The sequence below is a fragment of the Puma concolor genome, chromosome A3 (genome assembly GCF_028749965.1).
Source record: "Puma concolor isolate L17-30 chromosome A3, mPumCon1.1.hap2, whole genome shotgun sequence".
NCBI lineage: Eukaryota > Metazoa > Chordata > Mammalia > Carnivora > Felidae > Puma > Puma concolor.
In genome coordinates, this window is record NC_141669.1 from 67,804,810 (window position 1) to 67,823,884 (window position 19,075).

Consider the following 19,075-nt stretch of genomic DNA (forward strand, 5'->3'; position numbering starts at 1 on the left):
TAGGAGATCAAGTTTTCCAAATAAATGTGCAGGTTTCAAAATACGTCATCAATTTCAAGGAACTGTTCACTAGCATAATATACAATGGTACAATATGACTTTCAGGTCTGATTTACAGTCTGAGCTTAGGCTGGGTCACTGAGTTAAAGCATAATAATGGACTAATTCAGGGCCAGTGATAAAATCTAACATTCAGAATAAGGTTTCTCTCATCTGTGTGTGTGTGAGCACCTGAGTAATTCAAAAAGGTTTCCAGGCAGGTGCCAGGAAAACCACTGGATTCCTGTTCAAACTTTTGTACCCTAATGGGTTACTGCCAAAGGTTCAGGACAGGACATGTTCAGAGCAGCAGATATATCCTCTCCTAATTCAGAGACATAAAGAGGCACCCAGAGCTGGAACCAGCTTAGAAATCAACAACTGTAGAGCTGTGAGAACTTCTCATGGATCAAAACCTAAAGTCCTGATCTGGGAAATACAGCTGCTTTTATATATATATATGTATGTGTGTGTATATATATATATATATATATATATATATGTGTGTATATATATGTATGTATATATATACATACAGTAATAAGAATATTTTTTCTCTATTACACTGGGGGGTGGGGCTAGCAGGGGTCAACTGGAGTTGTGCATGTACCTGCCTGTTCATCTATTAGCTTCTCTTCACTGCTTTGCATCAAACATGGCCAAAGAGAAGATCTCAAATAAATATTAAATAATCATCTCAAGATGCCATTTAAGCAGATGGTAAGGAATAAGAGACATCTTTTGTAACATGTATGAAAAGGGATAGAGTGGTTTTTAATCTAACAGATACAGAAAAAGAACTCAAAAAAAAGCCATCTCATTCCAATGATGAAGTAGAGCTAGTCATGCCCAAGGCATATGGCTGCTTGAAGCATGAGGCCCAGAGAGAGCAGGAAGGCAGCAGTGAGTGTGGAGCATGGGGATGGGGACATATAGAGGGCTTGAAAATACTGTGCCCTGTTTCCCTGGCAACTGTGTGCTAGAGACAGCTAAAGCAATGGAAGCTGTCCCAAACTGCCACCAATCCTGTTCTGGCCTTGAAGCTCTCCACAGAGGTCCCTGGTTCTCCCGAGAAGATCTCTCTCGAAATCACCTGGGGTCAGGAAGCCGGATCTCCTCCCACCCAGGAGGCCACGAAGGTTACCTTGGCTTCTCCTGGGCTTCAATCTGCCGGATGACGTCTTCCATCCACAGCATGAGGTCTCGTACCATGCTGAAGAAGCGGAACTTGTCCCCCGTGTCCACCAGCCGCACCCTGCGGCCCTCACAGGCATCCAGCAGGGCCTTCCAGGCTTCCAGGACCTCATTCTCCCGCTTCTGGATGTCGTCAGCCTTGTCACCCGCGTAGGCTGCCTGTAGACGGGCCGCATCCTCCTGCAGCTGCCTGACCTGCAAAGCCACAGTGGGGAATGAGCCAGATCAGACAGGTGGGCCTTCTCTCCATTGCCCCACTGCTCCCTTCATGCACACCACATGCTGTTCTGCCCGCCCACTAATGGGACCACCAAGTCAAAACAGGGCCCCTGCATCCCAACAGGCTCACAATTTCACCCACATTGGAAAAATCAAGTTCACTATAAATGTACTGAACTAGATTATTGAGTTCAGCGTAAACGGTGAGACAGTGAAATACTACAGGACTGTCTCTAAGCAGGACACCTTGGTTAGGTCTACTGGAGGTTGCCTGGGATATAAAGACAGTACAGAAAGCACAAGGTACATACTCAAATATAGTAAAAAAAAAATTAGCATGTAATCTGTTCCTGCAGCGTACAGATGGTACTTTTATCATGAAACAGGAACTGCCATGAAGAATTCACTTTGAAAACAAGTTTTCCATTATTATGTGATGTTGCTCATGAAAACAACGTATGAATTATCTGTAAGAGTGCTCACATGTGACAGTTCAACTTGAAAAACAAAAATACAGAATCTAACGTAGCTCAAAAAATTGACCAATGCAGGGGCACCTGGGTGGCTCAGTGGGCTAAGAATCTGACTCTTGATTTTGGCTCAGGCCATGATCTCACAGTTTGTGAGATCAAGCCACACTGGGCTCTGTACTGACAGAGTGGAGCCAACTTGGGATTCTATCTCTCCCTTTCTCTTTGCCCCTATCCTGCTCACACTCTCTCCCTCTCAAAATCAATTAATTAAAAAAAAAAAAGCTGACTGATGATGTCTAAGAAGGTGAAATTTTCACCAGCCATATTTCAATAAAAACTTTGCAGAACAAGAAATGCAAATGGGCATTAGGAAAAGATGCTCCATGGAGATACTAGAATTTGTCATCTATTAGTTGGCAAAAATTCAAGTCTGATGATGTCTCTGCCAGTGAGCTGATTCACGAATGATAGGACAACGGTCTACAGCTCCTGCAGAAGGCATGGGCAGTATGTATCAAAATGACAAACATAGGTACCTTCTGATATATGAGTCCACTTTGGGGAATTTATCCTGGATAGAGTTATGCACATTTAGGAAATGAAATATACATCATTCATTGTAGTAGTGTCTGCAAAACCCTAAGACTGAAAATAAATGTTCATCAGTGAGAATCCGGTTGCATTAATAAGGCTCTTCCAGAGTCATGAAAAAGAATGAGTAAAGGCCCTACATACACATGAAAAGTGTTCCAGAATGATGGCTCTATCAAAAAAGCAAAGTGCAGACAGTGCACCTAATATCTACTTTCTATGTGATAAAGGGGGAAAACAAGGATCAGCTTTCACCTTCTTTTGAGGAGGGAATGGAATGGAGATAGGCTTTTACAAGAGAAAGTAGATTTTTCTCTTACACATTAGTAGTGCTGTACTGCATACAACATCTAATTAAAAATACATACATATGGGGGAATAGACATTCAATCTTTATTTACTGAGGCTATGTAATCAAAGTTCGCAGACAACTGTCATCCAGGACTGCAGGAGCCTTTAGAGGTCTGTGAGGGGAGTATGCCGGTAAGTATCACCTGGGGATGTATGTGGGGAGAAAAGGAGCAGGGATGGACAACACTGGGGCTTTCAGGGAGGAAGATACTGACCCGGACCACACAAAAGGACTTTAGGTGGTGGGAGGTTAAGGAAAACAAATTTCTACAAAAGATTCAGTGAAGTTTGTTTTCCCTGATGATCTGATTTTCATATCCTGACTTCTGCAAATCTACAATTATGGCTCAGGTATAATTCAAATTACAATGAGCAAGTTCCTAAGAAATTATTGAAAAGCTAATTTCCTATATGACTAACCAAATCTTTCCCTACAGTTAAAAAAGCCCAAACAAAAACCCAAAATCTTTTCCTGTGCCTCTGGTTGTTTTAAAACAAAACAATCCAAAACCAACCAAGTGAACAAAAAACAAGGTGGAGGAGGGATAGCAAAAGTGAAAATTCCCACACAAATGAACCACTGCTTTAAGAAGACACTGAAGACCACCACTGCATGCAAATGTCCTAAGGCTCCAGTGCAGAATGGAGTGGGCCGGTGTGAGGGTTAAAGGGCCAGGAAAGAAACACCAATGGCTTCTGGGAGCCTGCACCAAGTGCCTTCCCTCTATTCTGATTCTGTTACAATAAACTGGATTGGGTCGACATTTGCAGAAGGGGCATGCATACTATTAGAAATGCAAATGGCCTCATCCAGCAGGTATCGTGAGGTGGAGACTCTCAAGACTCAAGGGAGTGTACTCCTGTCCACCCTCAAGATGAGATGGGCACCCTCATCAGTCTGAGTCTCACAAGGTGAAGGGATTTAATGAAGAAAATAAGAGAGCAACTCCATCACCTCTGGGGTCTGCTGAAGTTCTAAAACTAAGTGATTTTTACAGGTACGGAGGAAAGACCTCCTGTTGGTAAGATGTGTTCTAGCTCTGCCTCTAGGGATCTCAGAGCTTCTCCCAGTCAGAGAACACTTACAGAGCTCTCACAGGGACGTATCTTTTGCAAACAACATCTCAATCCTCAAAGCATTAGGGAATGGAAGCCTAGAGAGGTAAATTAAACTTGCAGTGATACAGAGCAGCAGGCCCGGTTCAAACTGGCATCTGCCCCTCTACAGGGGGCCTTACTCCAAACACAGGTGAGACTGCATTGTTATGGATCCTCATTCATTCACGTGGTGCTCCAGGACCTCATGTGCAATGAAAGCCTCTGAATGTAAAGCTGACAAGTTGTCACAGAGCTGGGGAGTCCTCCAGCTCTGAAGGAAAGATTGGAAACGCTTAAGGTACATGGTAGACCCTCCTAAATTCTGCTTCATACAGACCCTCGGCCACTCCATGTACCTATTTTCAAATATTTCCTCAATACGTTCTATCTCCTTGGTGGAAAAGCTAAAGTCACTTAATATACATGGAGCCCCATGCACAACCCCAACTGTGATCTGTTTCTAGTAGGTGAGAAGACAATGGTGGTAAAGGTGGTTCCTCCAGAGAAAACCCCAAAGCAGACCAAAGAATGGTAAGGACAATGGCACTGGATAGGGGTCAAGCCCATAGTCAAATCTTGACCATGTGTTTTCAGAAATAAAGATTCACTGATACGCAGTCATGCTCCTTCATTTTCGTATTGTCTAGAGCAGCCTATGCTACAATAGCCACGCTGAGTATTTGCAACAGGGACCATGCATCCCACAAAGCTGAAAATATTTACCATCTGCGCTTCTATGGAAGAAGTTAGCCGATCCATGCCCTAGATTACCAACGTGCTCTTAACAGACAAGAACAAAACTCCTAATCTACTCTGGGCTGGTATCTTTAATAGAACTGCCTTCTTTTTTAGAACTATGAAGTTTAGGAGAAAAAGATACAATTTATTTTTCATCTAAAAGTCAGAAGACTGAACAAGACACTGTGCAGAGATTAGAGAGGGAACTAAAGCATGATTATACTATAAGTTCTTACTGCTATACTGTTACCACTTTGTCAAACATCTTTTAAAGAAAGTCTTTGTGTTAGGCATTTCAGACAGGGGCAGTGGGGAGACCAGGCATATTAAAGCATTAGACTCTTGTTTTCCCTCTTTCCAGACATATAACTCAGACCCTGATGGATGGAAAATAATAAGATATTATTTTAGAAATTATTCTGGGTGAATACACTAACATAGTACTAATTCTTGCTGAGAAGGTCTATAACTTGCAAATGTTTGCAGGTGCATCTGGTTTATTTTAATTGTGGGGATATTCACTTAATAATGTCTGTACATGTGTCAAACTGAGAATTTTATGGACTGAATTCTCCTAAATGGAGCATTATAACAATGTGTGTGTAGAGGTGTGTGTGTTTAATTTGGGCAATTCTTTGACGCATGTTTTGAGGAGCCAAGGAATGGAGAGAGATCCTCAGTGATGCACAAAGATGCTCCCCACCACCCATGGGCATCTCCCTAACCCACCTGAGTGCCCAGAGCCTGGATGTCATGCTCAAACGTGGTGTGCATTCTCTGTAAGGTCTCCACTGTGTTCTGATCTCTCCCAAGCTCCTCGGGGAGTTTCTTGTGTTTGTCCTGTATGCGCCCAAAGATCTCCTTGGCATCATGGTAAAACTTGTGCAGTTCATAAGAGGCGGCAAGAATCTGTGTTCTCGTGTCGATGAGCTCCAGGAGGTCAGCCCAGGCTTCGTTGAGCCCATCCTTCCACTCGGCGATGGTGGCGGCATCCGAATGACCAGAGTTGATGAGCTCATCTGCCATGTGATTGACTGTGTCCACACGCTCCTGTCCAATGTTCCCTGTGTCTCTGGCAAATTCCCGGAATCGTTCTTGTAACATCTGAAACAGGAATAAGCACGAAGAAAATCGGTAAGACTACTATGAACATTTTATTTCTTGATCACATGAATGTCCTTTGGAAAGAAACAATATGCGTGATGTCACAGGTCTTAGCTCTAAAACTCAAATCAGGCTTCCTTCCTGCCCTCTGTCGCAGAGCAAGGCCCTGGCTCCATCTCTTTTCACTACTGGAGAAAGGCATGGAGAGGTCAGACAAGCTAAGTCAGAGTTTGCCTGGCAATAAAAAGCTGAGCTGGAACTAAACCCCGTGACCTCTGATCTGAGTCCAGGGTGTCCAATGTGCTCACAGATAAGGAGTCAAGCAAGCACCCCTGCCCAGTGCACCCTGCATGGCCACCCCTGCTCTGCCCAGGGTACTTGCCGTGACATGCTCGTAGTCCTGCCCCAACTCATGCGACCCTGCGACCACCTCCCTCTCAGCGATCCACTGCTCCAGGTCGTCCACCTCCCGGTTGAGCTGGAAGAGCCTGTGCCTCTCGTCCAGCTTGCCCCTCCGCTCTTCGGCCAGGTCTTTCAGACCCGCGTACAGCTTGTCCACTTTGGACTGCCGCATGCTGATGCGCTCACTGGAAACGGGGGTGGGAGGGGCAACAGGTAAAGGACCTTAAATGTCAAATTTTCTTCAGGGAGAAAACAAGTGAAGGGAAAATGCCAAGAAAACATCTTACATAAAATTTCTCAAAGGAAACTTCCGATTCACCTATTTGGCCTAAAAAATAAAACTCTGAAATTTGACGAGTAATGAAGAGCCAACACATAAAAAAAAAAAAAAAAAAAAAAAACAGTAATTAAGGCTGATGGCCATCCTGTGATGATGGGGGGAGGTGGCGAGGAGGAGAAACCCTAACTCTCTGCACTGCTGGCTCTGTTAAGTCAGGATTTCCTTTGACATTACAAGTTAATGAAAAATCCAGGAGCTATCTTCCTCTCTCAAGAACCATGCTACTTAAGGGACAAAAGATAACCCTGTCTGGCACACACCTCCACCTTCTCTGGGGTGTATGCTCTCCCCTGCCACTCCTGTCAAGTGGGTCCTGGGAGTACTGCATCCCCCTCCCTCCAGCTCCCTGCCCCCCCCCCCCCCGCCCTCCCCCCGACTGTCTTATAACAGGAAATCAGAGAGACAAGGACTTCTTGATGCCGGTCCCTAGAGACTAGGAAGGCCACTTTCCTGGGACTTCTATCATGAATACATGAAGGACCCCCTACACCAACACAGCCACCACTGACTGCATCTTCAACCTGCCTTAGTTACTACACAAAGCCGATTCTCTTCCTGAGTTACAAAGGCAGTTACATAGCAAGCCTAAGATAACTGCCATTGAAGTCAACCTGTGAACATGGTATAAAATTGGCAAGTACCACACACATATCTTCTGTAATTCCCAACGTGCTTGAAGGACTTGACGTGCAAGAGTGAGGAAGCGGTATCATCCTGCTCTTTGTGGGAGCTCAATTATTTTACAGGTCTGTGCATTCTTGTTCACCGCTCCTGCTCAAACTCATCATCATTTTCCTAAACTGGATGACTTTCAACCCAAGGGTAGGTTTTGATAACTTGTATCTATGCAAATCAATTTGTAGTTTTGCCTCATGACACCAATAATTTTTCAAGAGGGCCTAGGCTCACAAGAGATATTTAAACCACAAGAGCAATTTCCTAATGTAATAGTTCACCCTTCCCATTCAGCACAGACCTGTTGGGTCTATTTTAAAAATGCTTCCCAAAGACCTACATCACCAGTTACTCAATGCTGTCATCCATTTCCTTTGGCATTGGGACAGAATAAAAACCCTCGCTGGGAAGAACCAATAGGCCAGTCTCTTGATAAAATAGTACTCACCTTTCCGGATGGCTGTCAGCCACCAGGGCCCGGCTGGTCTTAGAGAGCTGATGCACGGTCTCTGCATAGTCCTCCACGGCTTGTTCCAGAATCTGGTGCTTCTTCAACATGGAGACGGCGCTCTGCTCATCCTGCAAAGATGGGGTCACAACCACAGTCGCCCCCTCTGACTGACACCACCTTAAGGCAAGACCAGCTGACTGCATCATGGGTGGAAGGAAGAATCATCAGAAAGAACAAAACCATAAGGAGCATCAATATGAACTGGACTGTATGCACGTGGGAGGCCTCTGTGAAAGACGAACACGAGGATCATACAGAATGAGTGAGACCCCTCTGAGGTACAGGGTAAAGCCCAGGAAACCAAGTGTATCCTGGCTGGCTGAGACTCCTCACAGTCTAACACCTGTGTAGATGACTGCATCTTGGAACTCTAAAAACTTTCAAATTGTCTCAAAAGCATCTTGTAAAGTTTAGGTGATTCTATTAATTAAAGAGAGCAAAAAGGACTCTAGCAAATATCTATTTAAAAAAAAAAAAGAAGAAGGAAAAAACGAGAAGAGAAACTCAGTCTTAATGACATGTCAGGACTCACACAAGAAGATTCTGTGTCAAGGGGAAATAGCCAGATTCCAGCCACCTTAATGCATGTGGTGCCCTCCCACCTGTGACACTTGAAGGCAACAATGAAATGTTTCACAAAGACACAGCCACCGGCAGAAAACAAGCTCGGGGTCTGAGTTGGAGGCTCTTAGGGAAAAGCTGGAAACGTCTCTCACCTTGGCCTTCTCCTCAGACATCATGTACAGCTCTTGCTCGCTCATCCACGCCTCAGCCTCAGCAGCATCGAAGTAGTACTGCTGGGCCCTGTGCGCCTCCTCAAGCCGCCTGTGGCGCTTCTCGGTCTCCTCAATGAGGAGACCCCATAGCTCCTTGAGGTCAGCGAGCCTCCGTCGAATGGCTTCGGCGTTGAGGCTGCTGCTGTCGGTGACAATGTTTTGGCTCCTCTCAAAGATGTCATCAATGCGAGGCTGGTGCCCCTGGATTTCTTTCTGGAGGGTCTGTGGGAACGGGGAACACACAAAAAAGGCTTGCTGAGCCGCAATGGCAGGCTGTTTCATGAGGGCCAAGGGGAAATAGTGAACCTTCAAAGCTCTCACACATTCTCTGCTCTGTAATTTGGAGCAATTATTTATCAGACTGAGCTAGCCCAAGCAGAAATGCTTACCTGATTTTTCTTTATTAACAGCTGCACAGTCTGGAGGTTGTGGCCATGATCTGTGGAAGTTGCCAAAGGCATCCTCTCTCCAACCCACAACTGGAAAAAATTACAAGTTTAGATGGTCAGGACCACTCAAAAAGAACAAATACTTGATGCAAACAAAAGTGCAATAGAAGATTAGCAGGGAGGCCAGCTTGAGAGAGAAGGCGTATTCGATCCCACTGGGACGGGTTGCCCAAGGAGCCTGCCCTTCTTGCCCAGTACAAGGTGAGGGCTAGTCTTTCAAAGCTTACTTCATCCTCGCTGCTGGATCCCCTCGAGTCCTCACCCTTAATTTATTTTTAAAACTACTATTCTAGGGGCAGTAAAAGCCTAGAACATCTTTAGAATGTCAAAGAGAACAGTAGAGTTGCATTTTGTATGAATATATAAAAGCATGGGCTTTCACAGCCCAACTCACCAATGCAGCCCAAAGTGAGTCTAACAAAGAAGCAAGAATGTCCTAATTAAGGCAGGACAGGTAAGGAAGTTTATGGAAAAGCCCCTTGCATAGTGATGGTCTACTTACAATCTCATCCTCCACATCCCTGTTGAACTGATGGATCTCTTTAGAGGCCAGCAGATTATGCTTTCTTTCATTCAAGGGCTCCAGCAGTTCCATGAACTTGGTCTGCACAGTGAGGCGCTTGCTGTCCACCTCATCAGTGCTCTTCCCCTCCTGACTCAGGGCCTGGGCCTGGCTCTGGAGCTCCTCGATCTCCTTCTTCCGCACCTCCATCTGGTTCTCCAGCATCTGAGAACAGAAAACAGACCAATTGTCACACCGGAGACAAGGGAAAACACACACAGTCCACAGTCCTATAAAATGTTTTGAGCACTGGCCAAAATGGAAGACCGAGTATTAATTTATATAATGGAGAGCCCAAGAAAGGATTCTTAACATCTATGAAAAATCATTAATCCCTTCCCAGGATTTTTAAACTCAGGAACAACACTCGAGTTTATCCAGGAATTCAGAAGGCAAATGACAAGAGAAACAAGAATTAATTATGGGGAAAGGACAGTCTTCATCTGCTTGTTCAGATGCCATAACGATGCTGGAAACCCATTTAACCATCAGGAAAAGGTAATGGAACTTAAGGTTCCAGTTCTTTTAGGCAAAAGGAATAGCTAATGTCATCATCATCTCTCAATTTCTTCAATCAGGAGGATGATTATTCTTTTTCTTAAATACTGGATCAGCAGGTGAAAACATACTAACTGCTTATCTACATGAGGAGAATGAGCCAAAGTGAAAGCAGAGGAGTCTCAGTCAGGGAACGACACACTGGGAATACCATACGCTAACGGTTGAGAAACAGGGGGGTCCCCTCTGGGAACAAATGGGCTCCTTTCTTAGGTAAGGAAGTAAACAGCCATGAGTAAAAACTACCTGTAGCAAAACTCCTTAATGCATAATAGTGTAGCCAAATAACTGCATCAGTTAGCAAAGGGAAGGGTGGGGATCACTCTGAAGAAACAGGCTTCGGCACTCGGCAAAGACACTTCCACATTGACTGGTTCAAAGCAGAACCATTGGGCTGGGGACTCGGCTGCACAAGGCAAAGCTAGCCAGGGAAGCCACTGGAAGCTTCTGCCACCAACCTGCTTTTCCTCAACCTCACTGAAGCTGTTTTCTTGCCAGTGTGAAGTAAATTCATTCGCCTTTAGAATGCTCTACCATGACGTCCAAAAAACAAGTACATAAATAAAATTTATGATCCAAAAAGTACCCTGACCAACTCAGATAACTGATACATACCCACTAGATGTTATAGAGCAAAGTATGTGAAAAGGATTTCCCTGTGTAAACCTCAGAACTGAATGAAATGCATATTTACTCAACTATTAAATGGTGATACTATCCGTCAACTAAGATGATGACAATAAAAAGAAAAGCACTGCCATGCACAGACACCCAATATTTCTACTAATATGTATCTTTCCAGTTGATTCTGGAAATGTCCCGTGACGCTGTCAAGACAAACACTATGCTGGGTTAAAACCCCTCACAGAGAAGGCAGGTGGTTGAGAACACAGTGGTGAGTTAGGGCTATAAGGATGATGGCAATGAAACAGAAAGAGGCCCGAGTATGTGGCTGCCTCGCCCACTTGCCTGTTGCTTTTTAAGCAGGATGTTGACGCTGGTAAGGTCTTTGCCATAGTCATCAGACTGAATCTGACTCTCCAGGCCGTGCAGCCATTTGTCCAGATCTGCACAGCTCTGGGTGAAAAGTTCAGCCTTGTTTGCATCAAAGAGCCGCTGGGCCTTGGTCTGGGTGGTGGACTCGAGGACTTCCCACATGTTATGTAAACCAGTGAGTTTTTCCTTTACCACAGCTTCCGTCTCAGGCTTTTCTGAAATGAGCTGCATTCCTTCCTGGAAAACATCAATAAATACAGTTTGCTAGAGAACAAAGGGCAATGTGAGAAACAACCCTACGATATTTAATCTGTGATTCACCTATTCATTCACATAAGGTTATGGCTTAAAAAAATGGACAAGGGCCTAGTCTATGTACACTACACGGCTTTCCAAAGAGTGCAGCAAGAAATGACTGTTGCACGATGAAATACTTTCAACAGGGGCAACGGGAAAATGCTAATGACTTATGACTTCCACTGCACTTGGCTCCCGAAGATGGTAACACATCACTTTAACCATTAAGAATCTGAAACAATATAAAAAGTCTGAGGAAAAGAAGGAAGGGTGGGGAACTTCACCTTCATGTTCAGTTATGCTGCAGAGAATCTCCCTGTGCCAAGATGATACATACTAAGTTACCATAGTGCCTGGTCACACAAGAAAAATCGTAATACGTAATATTACTACATTCTGTGTAAATCATCAGTCTCTGTCACAGTCCAGGACACATGCTGTGATCAAGAAAGTGGGACTCTGCCCAGGAGGCTCACAGCCCATCATCTGCAGCAGGTGAGAAACAAATCGAACAACTAGTACTTACTAAAAGACAAACCAAGCATTTTGAACCACAACTGGTTGGGTTTCTGCTGTTCTCCCTTCTAGCAGGTTAAAGCTGGCATTTGGTTTAGTGGGAGAGGCCCTGCTTCTGGCAGGGTAACTTCTGTATGGGATCAGATGGGACTTAAAAATGCAGGAGAATGAGCTGAAGAGAAGAGCTCGTTTCCCACCTGGTTCATTTTCTTGCCATGGCCACACCACCCAAATGGGAGTCTCATCCAACATTTTAACTCACCTTCTCAATTTTGTCAAGCCATTCTTTGTTGGATGCAAGTTCTGCCATAAATGCTTGATGTTTTAACCATTTACTATGCAGATTTCTGGCTTCATCGTAAGACATGTCCTGCGCAGTAAGCATCTTTTCATTGATCCAAAGAGATAACTAGGAAAAACAAAAATCAGGAAAATGTCAGAGATTGTAATCACAGACATCAGCCTTTTTTCTGCCTGGAAAGAGTTGTGTTATGTTGTACTACACATACTGCATGTTTCCATGTCAACTGACAACCAAATATTTACTTTACAACTCTGACCCGTCATGACAGGTTATCTCCATTGTACGGGAGATGTACCTGAGCCTTGCTCCAAAGTATCTAATGTTAAATCCATAGGTACAAAAAGCTCTCTGAGCCAGCCTTCGAAGGGTTTGGCACGCACAACCAGCCTTTCCCCTGAAGGCTTGTGTTTAAAATTCTGCCCTAACCAGTCCAAGTCACTTCTTTTTCTTCCAAATACTTGTGCCAGCTATACCATGTTAATCGTGATTAACTGTCTTTTACTTTATTCGGTAATCTTTTTATCCTTTTAGTTCTTTCTATTACATATTAAAAAGACCAAACACAAAACCCCACTCTTTGATCCCTCCCCTCCCTTCACAGCGTATCTATGGGAATGCCAAAAAAGCATAAATAACTTGCTCACTGTAGGAGCAAGGCAACAATGATGCCCTCTTAAAGTTTCCTTCAAGTTTGAGTCACCTTCACCCTTTTTTTCTATAGCCTCTATTTCTCTAAAGAGCCTTTCATTCAGACCGAGAACACTCCACAGGATTTGATTTTGAGACCCAACATGTCTACTTGGATCTGAACTCTGCAAAGCATCACAAAGCCTGCCAGCTGCTGACAGATCTAAGAAGGGAGTTCTCTCACGAGGCTTGGGGTGGGAGGCAGCCCAACGCGAGGCCCTGGACACACTTCTCTTGCTGGCTTTCATCCCAATTTGCTCGACTCCTTACTGCCTGCCTGTAGTCGGCCATGCCAGGTCCTAATTCCTACCCCATACACAGCACTAACCCAGGAAGAGCTTTTTGTTTGCCCAAGAGAAATATACACAAAGGAATGTAGGATCAGGCCAGAATCAGAAGCAAAGGTCTTCAGAGGCCATGTCCCTTCTCCTGTGTGACCATAAGAAGCCCACTTCTTACACCAGTCGCTGCCAAAACAAATTTGCACCCTCATGGTCCAATCCTCAAGGTTTAGAGATTTCTGTGCCAATCTCCAAGGCATAGAAAACCAAAAGAACACTTAAAGGATCAACATTTCTAAGACCATTCACTCACACTCGGGGCTACTGCTGGGAAAGGCTTCCCTGCAAATGTGTTTAAATAATAGCAAGTCTGTTCTTTAAAAACAATGTCAAGGAGGCTGACACAGGTCACAGGAGCACCCTTGGATCTGAAGGTGGGTGAACTCCCAGTCACCATCTCTAGTTTCTCAGCATATTCACCCACTGTACACAAGGGGGTGGAGGTAGAAAGCAAAAGGTAGTGAGATCTTAGTTGTTATTCTGTATTGAGGTGAAAAACCAGTAAATCTCATAAAGCCCTTTGTAAGCTAGGACCACAGATTGGTTACACAACAGAGACAGTAAACTTCCTACTTTAAAAGAATTATCTATTTTCCAGTTACCTGAGTAGGCAAAACCTGAAATACTATGGCCATTCATTCGGTCCAAGGGGGAAAGAGGTTAAAAGGAAACCAAATGGTAAAATTTTCCCCGTGTTCCACACACACAGATTATACACAATAGAAGGCATTTATCCAAAGTGCAAAGGACATTCACATATTTTCGCTATTCATAACCACCTACCCAGAGAGATTTAAAAAAAAAAAAAAAAAAGAGCTACATAAAAATCAGAGGCTTATAAACAAATCTGCTCTTTGCTGAACATCATCCTACAGATAAAGCATCATGAGATACAGCACAATGAAATGGATCTATGGAACTTGCTAGTTCATCAACCCTTCATCAGCACTCTGGAATCAGAACTGCAGTTATTATTTGTAGGCATTTACAAAGGTCATTTAAGAATATACTCATTCTCTGCAGAAAAGAACACTGTGCAGATTAGAAAAGGATAGGAAAAATGCTATGATCACTGAATCAAGCTTTTCAAAGCAAAGCAACGGAACTTGCTATCCCTGGTGCCACATGAGTCTAGCTTTACTGCCCTCTTAAAAAAACACATCAATTTCTGAAAACAGGAGTTATGGTATGAGAGAATAAAACAGAAAAGCAGTAACTTCTAAATCATTTTCCAGGAATACACATCAAAATAATGCTACAAAAATTATGATGTTCTTTATATCCCCATCTACAGCTGGGGATAGGGGAGCCCCTGCAATAAATTTCCCCATCTAGGCAGTGGTTAATGGGAGTGGCAACCAAGGCAGATCTCACAACTCCTGCCTGCTCCAGCCAAGGCACTACAAGGAAGGGACTACGACAGGGACAACTTGGATTCCCTAGACTTGGATGATACCAGTAGCCAGCAATGGTACTAATTCTGACCTCTGGGTGCTCTCTAAGTTTCTAGAAGCATAGAAGGTAGATTTTCAAATGCAAAGCTAGTCCATACACAAACTCCATTCTCAGAGATCCTGGCTTAAAACGTACGTATTTTAATGATGCTGAATGATGCAGAGCTCACGGCCAAAGAAAACTACATACCAATGCTTTGCTTGCACTTCTACACCAGGGTTTTGGAGTCCCCAAACCTGCCCTAAATTCTGTCACTACACAGAAACTGTACATGCTGATGTGGGAGGGATTGCACCCCCCACCCCCAGCATCTATGGTTATACTAACTTTTTATTATTTATTTTTAGAGAGAGAGAGAGAGAGCGCAAAGGGGAGGAGAGGGGGGGACAGTGAGACAGAATCTTAAGCTCTATGCTTAGCTCAGAGCCCAATGTAGGGCTCAATCCCACGACCCTGGGATCATGACCTGAATCGAAATTGAGTCAGATGATCAACCAACTGAGCCACCCAGACACCCCTAGATGTACTTTTTTTTTTTAACGTTTATTTATTTTGAGAGAGAGAGAGAGAGAGAGAGAGAGAGAGAGAGAGAGAGAGAAAGTGAGTGTGGATGAGAGCGTGCATGTGAGTGGGGAAGAGGCAAAGAGAGGGAGACAGAAAATCCCAAGCAGGCTCCCTGCTGTCAGCACACAGCCCAATGAGAGGCTCAATATCATGAACCATCATGACCTGAGCCAAAATCAAGAGTTGGACACCTAACCTACCAAGCCACCCAAGCAACCTGAGTTGTAGTAACTTAATGAGGCTAGAAAGAAAGGCTAAAACAGGAAGACTCAGCAGAGCAGTCACAAAGAGACCTGCACATCATTCCCAGGATGTAAGAACGCAGCCAAAACCTTTCTGCACATAGGGGAAATCCCACTAGGACTGAGCCCTTGAGGCATGCCTAGCAGTCACTGGTGCATGTTAAGGAGTGAACTACTTGTAACCAAGGGTGCTAATTTAGAACAAGTGCTAACAAAGCTCTAATGACCTAGTAAGACCATTTCCTGTGATTCTACTGGGAAGGACTATTATTTTACCCACTTACTTTTCCCATGTTTCTACTTATGAATCCACACATGTGTAAATGGAAAATAGGGAAACTCCAAATGGATTTCTTTCAAGGGTTCCTCTCGTCTCCTCACCTCCTGCTCATTTTCCAGCATTCTTGTTCCCAAATTTAACCTAGGTTTCACCATGCTGAGGTTCATAACTTTCATCTCATTAAACTTGCCTTTTAAGCAAGAGTATTGAATCCTACTGGCTCCCTGCTTCCCCCTATATGGGCTGAGGTTAAAATGAGTCATCAATGGTACTACAAGGGAAACATCAAGGGATAATACAGGGACCTCCAATGTGTGGAAGGCACAGCCCAGGCTACGGACATCTCCTGACCCCTCCAATGAGAAAGAGTCACTTGGTATTCACTATGGCACAACATGTGGCCCAATACAGCTAACTTCAGATCCCATTACTCTCCTCTATGTCCTGTCCAGGGACACAAATACCTCTTTAAATAAGCATCCTATCCAAATGGGTTATTAATGCTTGGGTGCCACTTGAAGAGGCATTCCTGTTTTCTGCTTGTCTGGCTCCAGGCAAATCCCCCAGAGACCTAGATTCATCAGAGTGGCACAGAAAACTGAAAGACCCTAAGCTACACAGTTTAGGGGCTTTCCTTCTGAAGGTTTAGCTGCTGGAGCATATTGCAAGATTCAGAGTAAGACAGCAGCTGAATGGATATGAAGGATCGCTTCTGTCACACACAATCTAACGCGACTGCTATTAGGGCTGTATTACTTCTAACACACAGCCACACATTTGCATGCAAGGTGTTGTGATGATTTCAGTCACATTCTTTGCACACGACCCGATCCCATCCCCACACCCTCCGATACCCTTCCCCCAAGGCCCCTGCAGTTTCTCTTGGATATTCTTCATCCCATTTCTGCCTCCGAGTGGATTTAACCTAATAAACCAGAGAGAATAGAGTCTCACTGTTATTCTCCGGCAGAGAGAAAAAATGCAATGTGCTCCTGAACTCACACATGTGAAGGCAGCCAGATGCTTTTCTCCAATTAGCTTGGAGAGAGACTGCATTTTTCTGGCTAACTTTAGCTTTCCAAGTTTGTTTGTGCACATATCAGGGGAGCATGAAATAGTATGAGAATCATCAGATTAATACCACATGTTAAAACTCACAAGTTTGAAATCAGGAGTGCTGCTCTTGGCATGTTAGACATGTATTCAAGGAGCTTGAAAGATGGTTATTTCAAAGTCTTCAGTGAGTAAGAAACTCAGTCTGTATTTTTTAAATATTTGCTTTTTACCTAGATAGCCAGTTCCAGTACTCCTTAGTTCTTTCCTTCCATACCAGTAAGCGTGTATTACTTTAAATAGTTAAAACACGGCAGTAAATGCATTTACAATACAGAATATCCTAGGGTGTCACTGCCTTCGACAACTGAAATGTTCTAGATCTGCACTGTCCAACGTGGCAGCTGCTAATCACAGTTGGCTAATAGATGTGATAGAAGACAGAAGAGCTACACCTTGATATGTACAAAAGAAATAGCCCCATGTGTGGCTAGGGTCCACTGTCATGGATAGCAGAGTTCTGGACTATTCTAGATTAGAAGAATCTAGTTATTCTAAGTGGTAGCTTGCAGGCTGGAGAACTGATGAGAACTGCCACACTGCCCCAGGAGGAAACAATGAATTTCTGGGCCTTGATTAATTTTATAATTCAAGGGCTCTTCTGTTAAGTGCTCTGGATCTCCTCAGAAGCAAGGAAGGGAGGCATACCTCCTGACAATCTTGCAGGAATTTCTGAAGATCCCGGTTGTCCTTCAAACGCATCAGAAGCTCGCTGGCTGCCTCGCGATTCTTCCTATGTCTGTTTATAATAATAACAAAAATAACTTTTAAAAAAGGAGACAGAGAATCTTGAAATACTGATTTTACAACTCAATGTCTTTCCTGGGTTTCTATGACGACAGCGGTATGCCTGTACGGTTTTAATTATGTCAAAAAGGCAAGATAAACGAGAGAATTTAGCATCCTCCAAATGAGTAAGCCACGGTACGAGAGACCAAAATACTGTCCAAGCCACAAAACAGGCAGAAGAGGCTGTCAAATGAACCATATAAGTCCAATGCTTCCTAATCTGGTGCTGGGGGAAAATCTGATCATGTACTGTGTACAAATCTCCATTTGGGGCACTGAAGGAAATTCTGAAACTTACCTTTAAGACACTGGACTAAGAAATTATAGACAACCATACAACCGGCTTTAAATTAACGTCTCCTAAATAAATATTCTGTCATCCTGAGAAAAACTCCCTCCAAATGACAATTAACCAAGAATGAAAATTTTGAGACCTGTAAGATTATTTATCTACTAAATCCCACTTTATTAACAGGTAAGGGTAACCAAGGTTTAATGCAGCTAAAGCACAAAACCTTAAGCAAAATTGGTAGGAGCTGCTGAACTTGGTGAACAGCAAGGGAAATGGTGTGCTCACTCCCCACCCTGAATGCCCACACTTCGCACACACCGATGAGGCTCCAGAACTTATCAGCAGACTTCCCTCATGTGCCCGGTGGCTTAGGCTCACCAGAGACGGTGAAGAACAGCCATGTGAATACTGGGAGTGCCAGGAGAAGGATGGCCTTGACACAGTTCTGCGGCAACAGGGGAGCCACAGCACACCAAGAATCAAGCAGTGTCATTCTAATACGGCTTCCCTGATATTCCCGAGGAACCTAAGCCCAGCCAGCCAGCCAGCCAGTGAAGGACATTAACTGGGGGAGATGAGGATGCTGGGTTTCCATTCTGATTCTCAAAGTCATCTCCTGCTGCATTTGCCTGGGCAAGGTCTCTCTGGTTCGGCCCCCATGGAAGGAGGAGGAAGACCACGACCTGATTCTCTATGATGCCCAGAAAGAGCAGCTCAGGGAGCACTAGCTGCTGACTGACTTTCAAGAACCCTCCTTGGGAGCAAGAAAGATCATACAGCCATGCCGTGAGTCACACAAGCTCTCAGTGAGTGCTGGTGGAACAAGGAACCGTGGCAACACTGCCGCTACCACGTGCCTGGGGAACGGAAGGAAGGGCTCTCAGCTCCTACAGGCGCCAGTGACTACAGAACAACTGGAATGATATGAGCCGAAGTAATGCTGCCAGGTATATGCTAGTTACATAAAATGACTTTCTAATTTTTTATTTTTAGTTGAAAGGGGTTTTATAGCTTCAGAAACAGGGGTCTTAGTATGTTTAATCACTTAGGTAAAGTGCAAAAATAGAAAAATACTTCTTAAATAATGCTCAATGGAAAGTGTATGCATGTTCAGTGGCA

General features: G+C 44.1%; 1 protein-coding gene across 4 annotated transcripts in view; it reads right to left on the reverse strand.

The window, feature by feature from the left end:
* Positions 1-19,075, reverse strand: part of SPTBN1 (spectrin beta, non-erythrocytic 1) — a 200,540-nt gene that overhangs the window by 19,585 nt on the left and 161,880 nt on the right. For all 4 annotated transcript variants that reach the window (XM_086701103.1, XM_086701105.1, XM_086701106.1 and 1 more), the window contains 10 exons: positions 17,524-17,614; positions 12,152-12,298; positions 11,050-11,313; positions 9,463-9,687; positions 8,901-8,990; positions 8,452-8,733; positions 7,673-7,803; positions 6,190-6,394; positions 5,433-5,807; positions 1,184-1,428 (listed from right to left, as the gene is read on the reverse strand). In XM_086701103.1, the coding sequence (XP_086557229.1) occupies positions 1,184-1,428; positions 5,433-5,807; positions 6,190-6,394; positions 7,673-7,803; positions 8,452-8,733; positions 8,901-8,990; positions 9,463-9,687; positions 11,050-11,313; positions 12,152-12,298; positions 17,524-17,614 (2,055 nt within the window). The remainder of the gene's footprint in view (positions 1-1,183; positions 1,429-5,432; positions 5,808-6,189; positions 6,395-7,672; positions 7,804-8,451; positions 8,734-8,900; positions 8,991-9,462; positions 9,688-11,049; positions 11,314-12,151; positions 12,299-17,523; positions 17,615-19,075) is intronic.